At 41.1% G+C, this 16,479-nt stretch overlaps 1 protein-coding gene across 1 annotated transcript in view; it reads right to left on the reverse strand.

The window, feature by feature from the left end:
• Positions 1–708: 708 nt before the first annotated feature.
• Positions 709–16,479, reverse strand: part of KCNJ6 (potassium inwardly rectifying channel subfamily J member 6) — a 258,998-nt gene continuing 243,227 nt past the window's right edge. The window contains exon 4 of the mRNA XM_032392606.1: positions 709–10,701. Coding sequence (XP_032248497.1) covers positions 10,376–10,701 — 326 coding nt within the window. The 3' untranslated portion in view covers positions 709–10,375. The remainder of the gene's footprint in view (positions 10,702–16,479) is intronic.

Raw genomic sequence — 16,479 nt, forward strand, 5'->3', positions numbered from 1 at the left:
TTTAGGTCAGTGAAACTATTTTGCATGATACTGTATTGGTGGATATGTGTCATTATACATTATATATTTGTCAAAACTCGTAGAATGTACAATACCAAGAGTGAAACCTAATGTAAACTATAGACTTTGGGTGATAATGATGAGTCAATGTAGGTTCACCAATTGTAACAAGTGTACAACTCTGGTGCACAATGTTGATAATTGGGGAGGTTGTGAATGTGTGGGGTCAGGGAGATGTATGAGAACTCTCTGTACTTTTCATTCAATTTTGCTATGAACCTAAAACTGTGCTAAAAAAAAATAAAGGTTATTAGTTAAAAAAAAAGACGAGAAAACTATTTTTGAGAAGTCCAATGATTTATCCAAGACCATATAACTCATCTGGGGATGGAACAGGATCAGAATCCTGTTCTCCTGAGACTGAATCTGAGTTTCCTACAAAATAATGAAAAAAGAAAAGGTTGCTTTATGACCCATTGCCTGTGAGTCCAGGGAAGCCTAAGTTACATTTTAGAAAGAATACCACCGTGATGGTTGAGGGAGGGTATTATTGTTATTCTTAAGACTGGTTTTCTGGGGGCGCCTGGGTGGCTCAGTCGTTGGGCGTCTGCCTTCTGCTCAGGTCATGATCCCAGGGTCCTGGGATCGAGCCCCGCATCGGGCTCCCTGCTCAGCAGGGGGCCTGCTTCTCCCTCTCCCACTCCCCCTGCTTGTGTTCCCTCTCTGGCTGTGTCTCTCTCTGTCAAATAAATAAAAAATTAAAAAAAAAAAAGACTGGTTTTCTGGAAATTCACTTACATGGACTAGCTCATAACTGATTGGGGAGGTAAGTGTGTGTGTGTGTGTGTGTGTGTGTGTGTGAGACTGCATGTATACTTGTGTGTATGTATAAGTGTGTGTATATGGGGAGAGAGTTGTTGCATTTGTTAAAGTGTTAGTTACCAAGGACTGGAAACACTACCACCATATCATGCAACATTCAGAGGAGCCTACTTTCTTTTGGAAAAGGAAAAAAAATATGGAAGGTACAAGTAGAGGGGAACCATGGAATAACAAACCACACGTTTTGTTGATTTCTGTTGTAACAGACTGGAAAATAAGATGGAAGAAAAGTCTTCCAGTGTGGTTGTTCAGGTCATGGAAAGTTCTCATTTATTCCCTAATGCCCCCTATCGACACGGCCAGCTGACTGGGCAAGCTGTAGACCAGGGAAGCTGATCTGGCATGATTGGCACACTGTTGGCATGACTCAGAGATTTGAACACTACCATGCTCTCTCCAAAAGCAAGCCATCACCTTGAGCAAAATTTCCACGTCCAAAATTTCCCTGAGGTTAGCATCTAGGGGGATTGATGCAGAGTTGTTCCTGATTAGCAGAGTTTACTCCTAGCTGGGTTCATAGGTCCAGACTGAATTTAACTCTGAAAGTTTCAGTGCTAAATTCTACTTAATCTTTCATGCCAATTTAAAGGAGTCTGTTCTCAGGTTCAAAGCCAGATGGAAAACGACAAGTTCATGGAGAAATAGTATTCTAGAGACTTTGCATCCTGGGGGCAAAAATGAACATTTGAAATCAGGTTTTCTAAAAAGAACTTCTTTCTTTCTTTTTTTTTTTTCTAAAAGAATTTCTAAGTAAAAATTTTAAATTGCTTTTCTTTATACGTGGGCTTATTATTGAAACAGTGTTTAGGCAGAGCTTAGTTAATGATTAATAAAATGGCAGCCCTTCAGATATCTGTTACACCAGATAATGTGAATTTAGTTTTGGAATCTCTCTCTCTCTTTTAAAGGCAAATGTGATTTGGGTGTGGGTGTGTATGTGGGATGGGAATGATGGCTTAAAGAACAGCTTTTTTAGGAGCAGTTTGGCCACCACGTGCATACTATCCTAGGAAAAAGGGATAGTAATATCCTACACCTGGCCACTGAATGAGTACCTGTTTGCCTGGGCATTGCCCCATATCTCCTAGGATTCCCTGAAGGCTGTCTGCAGGTGGACCAGCCTTTGGGAACTCCAGCTCTTGGGGCCTCTGCCAGTTCTCCTCAGAGACTCCATGGAAAGGTCTATGCTGATAGGCTGCAGGTTGCCATGGCAGCAGCCATGCAGGCCTGGGTAACCAGGCACCACATGGGTGCTTGGTTTCTCCCCAGAGCACAGTCTGTACAGACACTGGGGAGGAAAGGCCACTTTGCCAACATAGGCATATATTTAGGTCATCACTTCAGAATCCTGTACACGTGTGGGAGTTCACTGTTGTTCCTGTATAACTCTCATTTTAGAAGCTGATCCACTGGGCTGAATAAGGATATTCAGGATCATCTTTGGCAAGCTGGATAGCCTAATTGCATGTTGAAAGGGACAAGAAGATTCCCCTGGAAAAGTCCAGCTGTCCCTTTGGCACAAGACCTCACTTTACACTCTGCTCAGTAATGGGCTGATGTCATAATGCCCAGCCATTACTCAGGAGCTCTCAAGGTGTATATGGGGGCAGAAATGAAAAATTCTACCTTTTTGGTCTCAGGTAGTCAGACGGTGAACATATTATGTGCTCAATTAAAATTGGTGGTGGACAATTAGGTGGTAAGAGATGGGACTAGCCTCAAAATGGGTTCTTGGCGGCCACTCAAGAATGGAGCGGAAACTCAGAGGAAGGTGCCTGGAAAGATGACTTTTGGTGGTGAGCCAAGGGAGGGATTCAGAAAGAGGAGCTGGGTGGAATGCTTGGATGATGACCTGTGGTAACATGATAACCCTGTGGGCACCTGGGGACAACATAAGTTGTGTCTCCAAGTGTTGCAATCCAGGGGAGTTCCTTGCAAATAAAGAGGAGACTCTTGACAATGATGTCCTTGTTTGTTGGTTCCTGTTAGAGGAAAGAGAGGGTATGTGAAATTTCTTGGCCAGGGCAACATATGGATTGGTCCAGGGGTAGGTTTGAACAGATTAGACCCCCTTACTTAAAAAAAGGAACAGGGTCAGACCATCTAGGCTGATGGTTGGGATTGCCTGATAAGCCAATTGAGTTTGTGCTCACAGCATCATGATATTAAAAAGTGAGAATTTCCAGAGGTTGAAGAACTAGATATGTAAAGGGAAAAAAAAATCATCCAGGTAATCACCATGGGAAAATGAGAACTTTCTTTGGACTTCCTTACACTTACTCCATCTACACAGTAGTATTGTTTGGTTTTGATTTATGTATGGGAGGGGCACCCCTGTGCACAGGGGATTCAGAAAGTCTTACTTCAGTTCTCCTTGGGAGAGTTGTCACCCCTGATCCAGATATTATGTGTTCTGTAGGGTCAAGAATGCGAGCCAAGATAAGCTCAAAAGACACAGAGTCCCTTTGTCTTCTGGGGGGGGGGGTGTCATTGTCTATATGAGCAGGAACCAGACCTGGAGGGAGAGGCTCACCCAGAAAGCCTGCAGCAGGTTGGCATGGCCAAACTAAACCAAGGGAGGGTTGCTCACACCCACTCCCATTTGCAATAATGCTGAGAGATGATGCCAGAATGGCACCAACTGGATCTGAGAACAGTGTTCCATCTCCTTCTCTAAGAATAGTGGCCATGGAGCCAGAGGTTCTGATCATGCACAGCGGATGGAAGCTCACCTCTCTGTGCTCTAGTCAATCCAGTTCTGTAGCTGTGTTTAGTGCTGATGACCCAACATTGACATACTCCATAAGGCATTCAGCCTGGGCTGGGTTTTAGTAGCCAAAGAGATCTGAGCTTGGGCTCCTAGGACTTCTTGCTCCTTTGGATGACTATTTTATGATTTCTATCAGAATTTTAGAAATAATGATGCATTACATGTTTATTTCACTAGTGCCTGTTAGTAGTGGATATTTACATTGCCTGAGAAAAACAGCCCTTCATATTCTTATAAAGATTGGCTGGTTTATATCACAGTATTTATGATCAGTGTTAATGGGTGCAGAGTCTTAATCTTGAAATGGTCAATTACCCTTTGATTGTAGAAACTTTTCATTCTCTGAAATCAAGATCTATTGCCTATGTGGTCACAATTCTCTGGCTGACCACAGAGCACATTAGGATTCACAACTAGGGGGTAATATCTAAAATTAACTTTATAAAAGCCATTTTCCTTGGTGATAAATCTCCATCACTTAATCATGCTGACCATCTCAATGAGCTATTTTTGCATGTCTCAAAATATTTTGCCCTTGTTTCCTTCTTAGGACTCTCCTATTTGAATTAGGTGGATGCATCAAGCTTTCTTTTACCAAGGCAATGAGGCCAAGTAAAAGTTTGACTCCTTTTACATTTATTTAAGTTTTATGGTATAGAACTTTGAGATTTCTTTTTTTCTCACTTAGCTATTATGCTGTTCCATGCAGTTGCAGGGTCATGAGCTTTTTGCATCATCTAAAGTTGCAGATATTATAACTATTTAGATTTAGACACAGGACCAAATTTATCTCAGTTTCCATCATTTATATTTCAGCAGTACATCACAATGATTTGTGACAAAAATTTTTCCCCCACCTAATTTCCAGGAAAGCACTCATAAGAGAACCTGATATATATTTTTTCCAATAGAACTAAAGAGATAAAGAACCTCACTTGCCTGACTTATGTCTGGCGTTGGACATGCTTTCTTAGAACACAAGTGAGTTCAGCTTAGTGATACTAAAGAATGTCTCAAAACTCCATTGTCTGGATTTCTTGGATTCAATATTTCTGTAATTACCGATCTTTATCTCATGCTTAAGATTCAGAAAGTGACAAACAATCTGGCAACCCTTTACTACTCCGTTTCTCCCTGAGCTCTTTTCAAAGAACCTCTTGGTTTTCCAAGAGAAGCATCTAGTTCTTAATTCTCATGTTAAACTTTTGGCCAAGTTGCTGGAGAGAGCCAGAACTAGGACAGCTAGATATGAGCAATCGGTTCATCTTTATCATGTTGATCAATTGCAGGCTAGAGAGAACTAGCAGGAAGACCCAAGTACAGCTCCATAGTCCAAGGGGGCATAAGAGAGAAGACAAGTTAGGGAGGGCAAGCCGGATTGATATGTGGCAACCACTGCAAGTCCAGTTTACGCTGTTGGTCAGAGACACGTGTCCCAACTATCTACATATTTAAACACCTATAGGTTCCAGCGATGCAATGCTTCAGTCACTGGACTGGAGATTCACATTTCTTTTTTGTTCATTAAGGAGTTGTTTTACCTTATCACTTTCTGAGTTGGCTGCTCAATCTTGGCTGGTTATTTATTTAGCGCTTTGGGGGAATGGTTACAGAAAGGGAGGACTCTTCCTTTGACACCTGACTGTATGACTGTGTTATTTTTTCTTGGAAACAGATCTATGAGTGACTGCAATGCATTTATATTGGAAAAGAATGTCATCATTCTAAGTTGTCCAGGAATCTCTTAGTAGCACAGTATAACATTTAATAATTAGTAGTACTTAATACATGAACAGTACTTAATAGTACTGTATAGGGGTCGGCAAACTTTTCCTGTAAAGGGTCAGATAGTAATATTTCAGTCTTCTGGCCATATGGTCTCTGTCCTAAATACTGAACTCTGTTAGTGTAGTGTGAAAGCGGTCATAGGCAATACACAAATGAATGGGTGTGGCTGTATTCCAATAAAATTTTATTTATGGACACTGGAATTGGAATTTCATAAAATTCTCACATGTCAGAAAATATTCTTTTGTCTTTTTCCCCCAACTTCTTAAAAATGTAAAAGTCATTCTTTGCTCACAAGTGATGCAAAAACAGGCAGCGGGCCGGAGTCTGTGAGTAGATTTGGTTTGCCGAACTTTCTGTAGTAAATGGAGACCATGGCTTAAGACTTGGCCCCTGGATTTGAGACTGGGATCTATTATTACTAGACTTGTAACTTTGGGGAAGTTACTCAGTTTGCCCAAACCCTAGTTTTCTTTTTATATTATAACACTCAAGCTCTCATGGTGGATTAGAATTAAATGACATAATTTATGCAAGTGCTCTGAATGTTCCCAAATATAGCACAATGTAGACAACTTAGTAATATTGTTTTGTTAATGTATTATGTACTGATATTGTGCTTTGTCAAAATCTCTTCATAGCCTTACAGAGCTTTTGACTTCTAGATGACACTGCATCGGAAATTCTCCAAGACATTAAGGGCAGAAATATTAGGAAGAGTTGTGTTTTACTCCATTTTAAATGAAAGGATTACATTTTCTTAAACAGGTTGACCATAAAGTCTAGAAACAAGATAATATGATTTTACTATATTGTAATACAATATCAATGAATCATCTATTATGTATATACTGACTATATTTTTCAACTTTATAGCCATCCATTGAAAGGAAATCATAGAAGATACTGTTTCCCATTTATGTAGGGTGTTTAATTTCCAACTACCCTTTTGACTTTTCTGAGTCACGTAGAGTATTGCCCAAGTCAAGGAAAGAAAGACTGAAAACTAGTCAGACTATTGGCAAACTATCTTGGAAATGACTATGAATATTTTGATTCTTTTTATCTTGAATTACTCAGCTAATCAAATGATTTCACATTCTTTGGGTGAGTTCAAGTAGTTTTCTAATGGCATTTTTATAATTTCTCTCTCCACCAGCTTCCACCTTTCTAAACAGTTTCTGAACATCCCAAAGATATTGGCTTAAATCTAAATTAAAAAGCAAAGGGGAAAAAGTAAGAAACCTGAAATGTAAGAAAATGTAGGGAGGGAAAGCATAAGGATGTTGCTCTGGAGACTTCAAAATTTAGGCTTTTGAATGAAGTCATAAATAATTTTTTAATCCGAGTACAATGAGAAATAGACATTTCAGAGCCCTAATTTGGTTAAACCTGCAAGAGAAAATTGTGCTTAAGAAATTTGTTGACATTTTTAGAGACAATAGCTGGATTTTTGTTAGGGAACACAGATATTGAACTAAGTCAATGGACCTGGCACTGGGGAACTAGGGATAGCACAAAAGAGGGAGGCAGACAGAGGAAGGGAGTGGGGGAAGAGGGAGTTCCTTCTCATGGACATGGAGTGGCTATCTGTTGGGTCAATAGGCTGGAATGCCATGTTATGAGGGAATGGATAAGCAATGACCTGGCATTACAGTGATTACAAATACATTAATTCAAAAGAGTATCATTTGCCCAGGGGACAGCCAAAAACATAAACCGTTTTATTAGTTACATGAAGTTGACTTATAAACAAATAGGTTTTCCAGTTGGAAAGCATATTGGGGTGAGTGGAAGTGAGAATCTGAGGGTCTCAGCAGCCCTTGGGGAGGTCATGCTTCCAGCTGAGTCTGCCCTTTTCTCCAGATTGGGGTCAACTGTGGCAAACCGTAACCCTTTGGTTCAAAATTCTTATCTGGCTATCAGATCCCACCATGCTTTTATGGAAAGTGACTCAAACACACCAAACTAACAGACCAAAATATCAAGTTGAGGGTGATCCTCATTAGTTATGGGTATTGTTACATTAAAATAGGCTTATTTATTTTCATAGCACTTGATTTCCTAACAAAGTGACTGTGTGAATGGGGACTAGATATGATGGAATAGAATGAGTAGAAATTGTGGGCTCATCTTTGTTGTACAGTCTTAATGAAAAACACCATTCAATTCTTGCTGCTTAGAAAATTCAGTCTTAATGAGCTTCTTTCAATTCCAAATTTTAACAGTTGACACAAAATACACTGTTAAACTGTGTTATCAATAATTGTAGAAAAATAGACATGTTTAATAGGGACATTCTAGTAAAAGGTTCTTCTGGAGCATCCTTGTTTAAAGATTCAGAGGCTCACATTACAAAAACGAGATTTGGTTCATGTTCTGTCTCCAACTACATTGACACCAAAGACAATGAGAAATAGGGGGAGACCTCAGCCCTGGGTGCCCTGGCACAGACAGAGACCTAACATGTGTGCGTGACCAAAGGGTTGTCAAGGCTCTTTGTTCAGTTGTGCTAGAGGGCCCTGAACTGCTCTTCCAACCAGACAACAGGATGTGTGTTGTCTTTTGAGCCTTAGTAATGGATTAAAACAGGCCCACTGAGTCATCAAGAGATAAATTAGCAGACTTTTTGCAGCCCATGCTTCATCTTTCTTTGTGCTACCATGCCTTGCCCTGCAACCCTGGGGATGCTGCAGGGTTAGCGCCCCCAAGTCAAGGGCGCCTTTCATAAGGCTACAGCGAGGTAAGGCCACAGTGCCTCCCCACAGCCTGGCAGGAAGTGTATGGGGCTCCCTCCTTCTCCTCGACTACAACCTCCTCCTTGGATTGTGTGGAATGAATAAATGATTCAACAGATTCTCAATGCAAAATGTGAAATGTTGGCAAACAGGAAAGGGCTACGGCCAACAGTTCTGTTTCCAGTTAAGTCCAAGTGCCAAGAAGCAGGTGTCCTGATGCTAGGTCTCAGAAATGGGAGAAGAGAGACCCCCGTGTTAAACTGAGGAGCCACATTCCTTATCTCTGGGACATGCTTTTTAGGAGACAAGGTCCCCAAACTACAGTGACGGCCTGTGCAATCTGGTCGGGGAAGTCAAGGGCAACAGGGAGTGGGTCATAGCTAGTTTGAGTTCTTTGACCTCCATGGCACAAAGCCTCAAACTGAGCACAGCCATAGGAGCTGAAAAGCAACTTGAGTTCGGTCAATGAATATTTACGATGGGCGACTGTTCTAGGGAACAAATAGTTTAAAATTGTGAAATTAATGTGAAAGATCTGTTACAGTGCAAAATTTCCACCTGCCCTTGAGATTTTGTCTGATATTCTCTTCCATTTATCTTTTTATTTGAATTTTTTTCATCTTGAATTTAGAGTTTTAGTACAAAATGCCTTCCTTCTCTTTCTCTTAATCTCTGTCCATTTATCTTTGCAGATTAAAATGAATTAAGGCTGCAGTTTTTTGCTTGTTTTCTTCTGATTGGGAGACACTTTGGATTTGATTTCCCACCTGTAGCACTCTCTAGAAAGATTTCGTAGTCACCTAGATTGTTGATCTAATCTCTGACTATTGAACTCTCGTCATTTCATAATAATAAAAGAATACAAATAATAATAAATACAAATGCAAGAAATGCTGATGGATAAGCTGGTGGGGACGGGAAGAGAGCCAGATGGAGTCAAAGTGTGTTAGGTGAATGATTACAATATATGTCTCCTACTACGTGCCTTCATGAATGTCATGGCTTTGGACCGAAACCATCTTCTGCTAAATTACCATGTCTCATTTTTTAAGTCTGTAGTTTCTTACGATTACAGAGTGGAACAGCTGGAGAATCCATGGTTTTGTAGAAGAAGAGTTTCCCAAACTCTTGTACTACAAAGGGTGACAGCTCATGTGAAAAGCATAAACACATCATTGGTGACATGCCAGATAGTGTCCTTCCCCTGGAATATTCCCCCAGGCTAGTCAGGGAGGCTCCTGTTACTAATAAAAGAGACCTCAGTTTTGTAAACATTTCATAGTATATCAGCATATTGGTGGTGGGTTTTGCCATGTACTAGACCTCCTAACTTCCCCCAGACCTATGGCTTATTAGATTCAATGAAAAGATCAGCAAGGTAACAGTGGGGTGCCCAAACACTACCAGTCTGGGACACGGAACAAAGGCCATGCACTAAGGGCCAGTGGTCAATGGGACCAAAGAAATTAAGAAAGCAAAGACATCAGAACAGAAATGCCTACTGTACAGTGGGAATCTTTTTTTTTTTTTTTTGCATCTTATTTCTAAAGTTATATATCTAAACCTACATTAATTATACATTTATGTACATTATTTAGAAGTTCTGTTCTATAGTACTTTTGTACATGCTGGGTTTTATTACTAACTGCAAAAAGAAAGTAATTACATAAGGCATATATATGTACAGTGTTTTGTCTTTACCTGACCTGGGTCCTATAACTGCAATGCCGTATGGGGCAAGCACCTCACCCTGTAGATGAAATTTATTTGAATCTATAAAATTGAGGGTTATATGCTATGTCTCACTGCATGAATAAATAGGCACCAGAGACCTAACTTGTCATATCCCAGGTAAAATCTTTGACACACTCTTTGAGTGATCTGGTATTGTACAAGACATGCAGGTAAGAAGCTTAAATCCCTAGGAGTTGGATGTGTGGTATTTAGGGAAGAGAGCAAGCTTGGGCCACAAATGAGGGCACGTTGCACCTTAACCAAATCCGTGTCTACCTTGTCAATCTGAGTAACTGAGAGAGGGCAGGTAGATATTTTACACCTTGAAGATTTGTTTTCTGGTAATGTCAAAATTAAATATAAATAAATAAACAACCAAGTAAGAGAGACAAAAAAGAAAGAGAATGAGAGACAAGAAAAGGTTGTGTGAGGGGAGAGGAGAAGGAGCTACCCAGCTAGGAAACTAAACTTTGGATTCGTTCTCTAGGTTTGCCACATCACCATTCCTTTCTGTTTGTTCCTCGAGGTTCTTTTCTTCTTCTTCAGTCTCCAGTTCTGCATGTTGGTTGAGTTTGCTGGACACAGACCAACTCAGGGGCAGCTCCGCCCTACTGGCTAGCTCAGCCAGCTCTTTGGCACTGAGAGATGGGGTGCTGGTCTCATAGGTCTCATGGAAACTGTTGTAGTCGACCTCATAGAACCCGTCTTCCAGCGTCAGGACAGGTGTGAACCGGTAACCCCACAGGATCTCACTCGTGATGTAGGAGCTCCGAGCCTGGCATGTCATCCCTGCAGAGAAGGGAATGGATGGAGGCTTTATTATGTGTAAGTGCAGGCTTTCCGTCAGCGAGGGGACTCAGTGAGCTGGGTGTGGCTGCTCGGTGCAGCTGGTCAGACTGTGCCCTGCATGGGGTGTTGTTCATGTTGTAGACATACACTAACACACACAGGAGCATGTGGTGGAGCTTCCCGGACTTTTGGGGCGCCTTCCAGGGGACAGCATGAGAGTTCTGGTTCACATTAAACCACACTTGCCTGCAAGGCCATGCACACACACAGGAAAGCGTGTGGTGTGTACACTCATGTGGTTGTGCCTTGTCTACTTTTTGCTCTGGGAGAAACTGGAGGCCATGACTCTGGTCTCCCATTGCTTTTAGAGGCTTTGCCTGAGTCCTACAGAGACTTGACCATTCTGGCCACAGACATAGGATGAAATTTGGTTTATGGAACTATGCTTAGGATGGCTTTAAGCTGAATGCCATGGATTACTGTTACTGTCCCACCACTATGCCATGCAGGCCACGACCGTGGCCCCCAAGTGAGGTTGGAAAGGATGCCCACCTGACTTGGCACTTTCCCCAGGCTCAGTGGGGATAGTTATTTAGATGGTGCAATAACATAATACTTTAATGGCTTTCCCCCTTCTTCTTAAAAATAAGAAGTCTTTTTCTAATTTGCACAGAAATGCCATATGAGCTACTGGAGCCCAGGAGTCAGGAGCAGCTTTATTTTAATGTGAAATGACAGAATGAGGGAAACTCCACCCATGTCCTTAGAGAAGAAAACTAGGTAACTGGCTTGGCATAAAATCTGGGTAATGCATTGGTGCACTGCTCAAAGGGCTCTCTTATGAAACTTCTCAGGCTGTGGAAGCATCCACTGAGTAGTTCCTGCAGGGATGACTTCCCCATTAGCTAGGCCGGTCCAGGGCTGAGGGCCCACAATGCTTTCAAGGACCCATGAAAATTCTTCTAAAATCAAAAGAAAAAAAGATAAACTTTTAAGCAGAAGAAAATGTTAATATAGTCATCTTTATACTAATTAGATTGTAAAATGTAATATAATTAAACCATTTTTGGGGTCCACAAAGGTAAAAGTACCTAAGACTCACAAAAGTCATCCTGTGGCCACTGTTCATTCATTCAAGAACACAGCCAGGCAGTCCGGATGTCATTCACTGGGAGAGCCAATAAGGTGTATCAGGCAACTGCTTTGTGCAGAATGCAAGTAGAGTGGGGAGAAGAAGACATATGAGGGCGTTTACACAGAGGAATTCAGAGATATGGAATGTTCTCAGAGCATTGCACTTGCTCCTTGTGGCTAGAAGAAGAAACTGGGGTGCCAGGGATATAAGCAATTTACCCCATTCAGCTGTCAGGGCCAGAGTCAGCACTGCCCTCACTCCAGTCCTGGGCTCTTCTTCTTCATCCCCAAACTAAGTATTACAGGACTTCTGGGTATTGAAAAGAAAAGAGCACTGCCTTGCTTTTATTTCTCAACCAGTGTTTCTCTTCTGAACTGCTGACTCTTTATCTGTGTTTGGGAGTGATGGGGGAAGACAGGTGATAGCAGGGACATGTGGGCTCAGAAAGAGAAATACACAGGAAGTCAAGGGGAAAAGGTGATAAAATAACTTTAACAACTTTTTTTTTTTATAAAGGAAGTACATGTTTATTGTAAAGTGATTAGAAAACAGAGATGGGCAAATAAAAAATCCACCTAGACCTTCAGTTTTGGCTATATAAATAACCAAATACAACCAGAAATTAAAAAATGCAATTATTAAAATTAAACTCTAAATGGATATTTAACATCATATTGGAATTGGCTGAATAGAGAATCAGAAACTTGGGATATTGGTATCAAGAAACAACACTGGATACAACTAAGAGGATGTCCAAGAGACAATACTGTTATTTAAGCCCCCGTCATGATACTTTGTTATGGCAGTCCTAGCAAACAAATACACTTACTGAATTCTATAGAGATAGCAAAATATCTTTCCATAGCAAACATTTTAGTGGGACTGTTTAATTTTTGTAATAAAAAGATGAATAAGCAAGATTTAAAGAAATGCTCATGGATGATTTTCCATTTTTTTAATTCATCTTATGGTGTCCTAATTCATTTAAAAAGGGATAGGGGCACCTGGGTGGCTCAGATGGTTAAGCGTCTGCCTTTGGCTCAGGTCATGATCCCAGGGTCCTGGGATCAAGCCCCGCATCGGGGGGTCCCTGCTCAGCAGGGAGTCTGCTTCTCCCTCTCCCTCTGCCTGCCGCTCTATTTGTGCTCTCTCTGTCAAATAAATAAATAAAATCTAAAAAAAAAAAAAAAAGGGATAAAAAATAATATTAATGTATTTGTCCAACAGGACAATATTAAAAACACCTCCTAGTGTAGGTTGATAATTTTCATTTTTTTCAGAAAGATTCCTGTCTTACCTATTGACATGGGTTCCAGTCCATTCTTTAAAGATGTGATTTTCATTGAACTTGAAAAAGTAACAAAATAAAACCAGCTGAGTTAACATTATAAGAAAAGCAGAGCTGCCAAGATTATATCCGTGTGTATGTATGTTGTGCTTGTTTTCCATATCAGGAAGATCATCACAGGGTCCCCCTGCAGTAGGTTTTTAGTGAGTAAAGTTCTCTCTGGAAAAAGAGATGCTTCTTTTGGTGAAGAGCAAAACACGAGAAATCTGATGTCCGGTTCTGCTCGCCCTCCACTCTCTAGGCATACTGGCTGTCTTAACATTTGCATTTGTATTTTTATGCCCGTGTTCATCTACTTGCCTTATCTTGAACAGCCTTCCTCCAGTGGGATCCTGCTCATCTTTGAAAAGCTAACTACTTTATCATCTCCTTTCTGGAGCACTCTGTGACTGACCAGTCCCTAGCTGGAACTGTTGAGCCCAGGGTCCCCTAACACTCAGTGACACTTTATCCCATCATTTGAAATTACCTCTAAGTGTCTGTTTCCCTTGTCGAGTTGTGATCGCACTGGGGCTCATTGGTCTTGTTTATTTCCATGTTCCTAGCATTTACTACAGCACTTCAACATTGTAGCTTCCCAGTAAATATTCGCTGTCAAGTGAAAAAACTCAGCTTAGGGAAACTATAGAGAAGCAGCTTAATTAAAATTGTTGATTGGAAATGTCTGAGATGTATTATTAAATAGAAAGATGGCTTGTGAGTCCTTAAAAAGGAAAGTGGGAGGTTTCTGCTTCCAGCATTATGCCAGTCTATCTGTGAAGGACCCTCGGCTAAAATACAAACTAGGTGCTGGAAAATTACAAAGTCCATAATTTTAATCAAAAGTAATTTCAATTAAAAAAGTAAGGGATAGGACTTCGGGTTCTGGTGAAGATGGAGTAAATACAGCTTTTCTCTCCTGCTGATTACAAACGACTAACTCCTGTAGACAAAACCTTCCACCGGAAGACTCTGGAAAGTCTAATACTGGCAAGAAGATGGGGAGGGGTACCAAACATGAAGATTGACTTCTTAGGGGGTACATTTCTTGTTTTTCCATTTTCCTTTTTCATCACCTGGCTTTAACCTGAGAGTGGCCCCAGCACAGAACTGGGCAGCAGGTGCTGACAACAAAATCTCGGGAAGAAACCCCATCCTTCTGACCAGAGCACTGAGGCAAGGTGCCCTTCTGAGCCAGAGGATGAAAGTGGGGAGTCCCCGTCAGGTACCCCAGCCCCCAGTGCCGCCTCATTGGGAACTGCTTCACATGCAGCGTGGTACAGGCCCCAAAATCCTGGAGGAAATCTTTCTGGCTAGAGGACTGGGAAAGGGGATTGTGGACAGAGTTTGTGGTAGTGTTTTTCTCGTTTCTCACTGCCTTACTCTGAGAGTGACCACGCAGAGCACAAGTGGCTAGCATCCAGAGGGAAATCCTATCTTTCTAGACAGGAGATGGAGAGTGGGGGTTTGGGAGCTGAAAAAAGGTAGGGAATCCTACAGAGGACAGAACTGGGGAAGAGAATTCTGTGCCTGAATTCTGTGCACGAGTTGATACAAGTCTTGAGCTTTGCATGCACAAGGCAGAAAGCAAAAAGAAAAGATGAATTTTAGAAATTACCACGTGTTTCATAATAGATGATCACATTTTAAACAACTTCCGTCAAAGAAGAAACCCTACTGAAATTCAGTAATGCTTGGTACCGAATGATATTGAAATTCTAAATGTCATAATTATGGGATACATGGAAAGTGAGAAAAATGTATAGGTCTAAATTCTTATATTAGAAAAGGAGGAAGTCTGAAAATGAATGTGCAGAATCTCCAATTTAAAGTAGAAAAAGAACAGCAGGGTATAGGGACGCTGAATCACTATGTTGCACACCTGAAGTTAATGTAACGTTGTGTGTCAGCTCTACTCAAAGAAAAAAATTAAAAACAACAACAGGATGAACCCATGGGAAATAGGCAATAAAGATCAGTGCATAAATTAATAAAAGATAACAAATGAAAAATAGAGAGGATCGATAAAGGCAAACATTGGTTTTTTGAACAGTCTAAGAAATAGACACACCTCTAGTGAGATTGGTCCAAATTACATCCCTGGGGAATCTGTCCTCACAGTCTCAAAAGAAATGAGAAGATGCTGAGTGGTGCAGATGTCACTGCAAGATGGCATGAGGCAAGGTGGGACTAGGGGAGGAAGAGGGCTTCTGAAGTGTTCTAGATCCAGGCATGCCTTTGACTTTATGCTTTGGAAGGCAAAGCTTGATTTTCATAGCAGTGTTGTCTGGTCTAAGTTATTTTCCCAAAGCCCAACGCTGTGTGTGCATCTTTTTTTTTTTTTTTTTAGGTTTTATTTATTTGACAGAGAGAGCACAAGCAGAAGGAGAGAGAGGGAGAAGCAAGCTCCCTGCTGAGCAAGGAGCCCGATGTGGGACTCGATCCCAGGACCCTGGGATCATGACCCGGGTCGAAGGCAGCCGCTTAACCGACTGAGCCACCCAGGCGTCCCCTGTGTGTGCATCTTTTAAAAATTATTTCATTTCATAATTTCTCCACTGAGAGCTTCTCTGTTTGGATCTCTGGTTAATCTTCTAAGAGTTTAACCTGCAGGGAAGTGATTAGAAATAGTCCATCTTTGTGGTGGCCATTTCATTCCTTGAGTAAGACTATGCAAGAGTAAGGAGTGGAGGGGAGGGAGCGCATGTTATTGGTGGTGGATGCAAAGCCCAGTCCATTTAGAAGCCAGGAAACCAAACTGCAGCACAGCTAAAGAATCTGTCATAGCGACTGAGCAAACATAGGGTCAGGCCCAGCAGGATGAGGATTTAACAGGCAAAGCCCTATTTTTAGATCCCCAGCAGCAAATTATGATGCAAAATATTTTGAGCAGAATACCAATATGATGAAAACCATCCTCAAGGGAGAGCCCCCTGCATAAAGCCAGAGGTATTCACTCTGTGTAAACAGATAATGCATCAAAACTGCTTGGAGAACATGATTCCAGTAAAATAAGATGGATATAAGCCACCATCACCACCTTTGAATACTGTAAAATTAATCAATCTAGATTGTAATATTCAGAAACAAAGAATTGACTCTAGATACTTTGCCTTTTATTTCAGATACTGGCTAAATGATGGGATGTTTCTCTTTACTCCTTGCTATTCTCAGTAAGAACTGCACTGAATTAGCACAGTAATAAAGTGTTCTGCACTTATGTTTATAAGTGTTTGTGTGGGAGAAGAATATTGGTGATTTACCAGGCCCACTGTCAAAAAGAAACAGTATAGTGTAATTTCTGCCATAGTATAAT

This window comes from Phoca vitulina, unplaced genomic scaffold (genome assembly GCF_004348235.1).
Source record: "Phoca vitulina isolate PV1807 unplaced genomic scaffold, GSC_HSeal_1.0 scaffold68, whole genome shotgun sequence".
Lineage (NCBI taxonomy): Eukaryota > Metazoa > Chordata > Mammalia > Carnivora > Phocidae > Phoca > Phoca vitulina.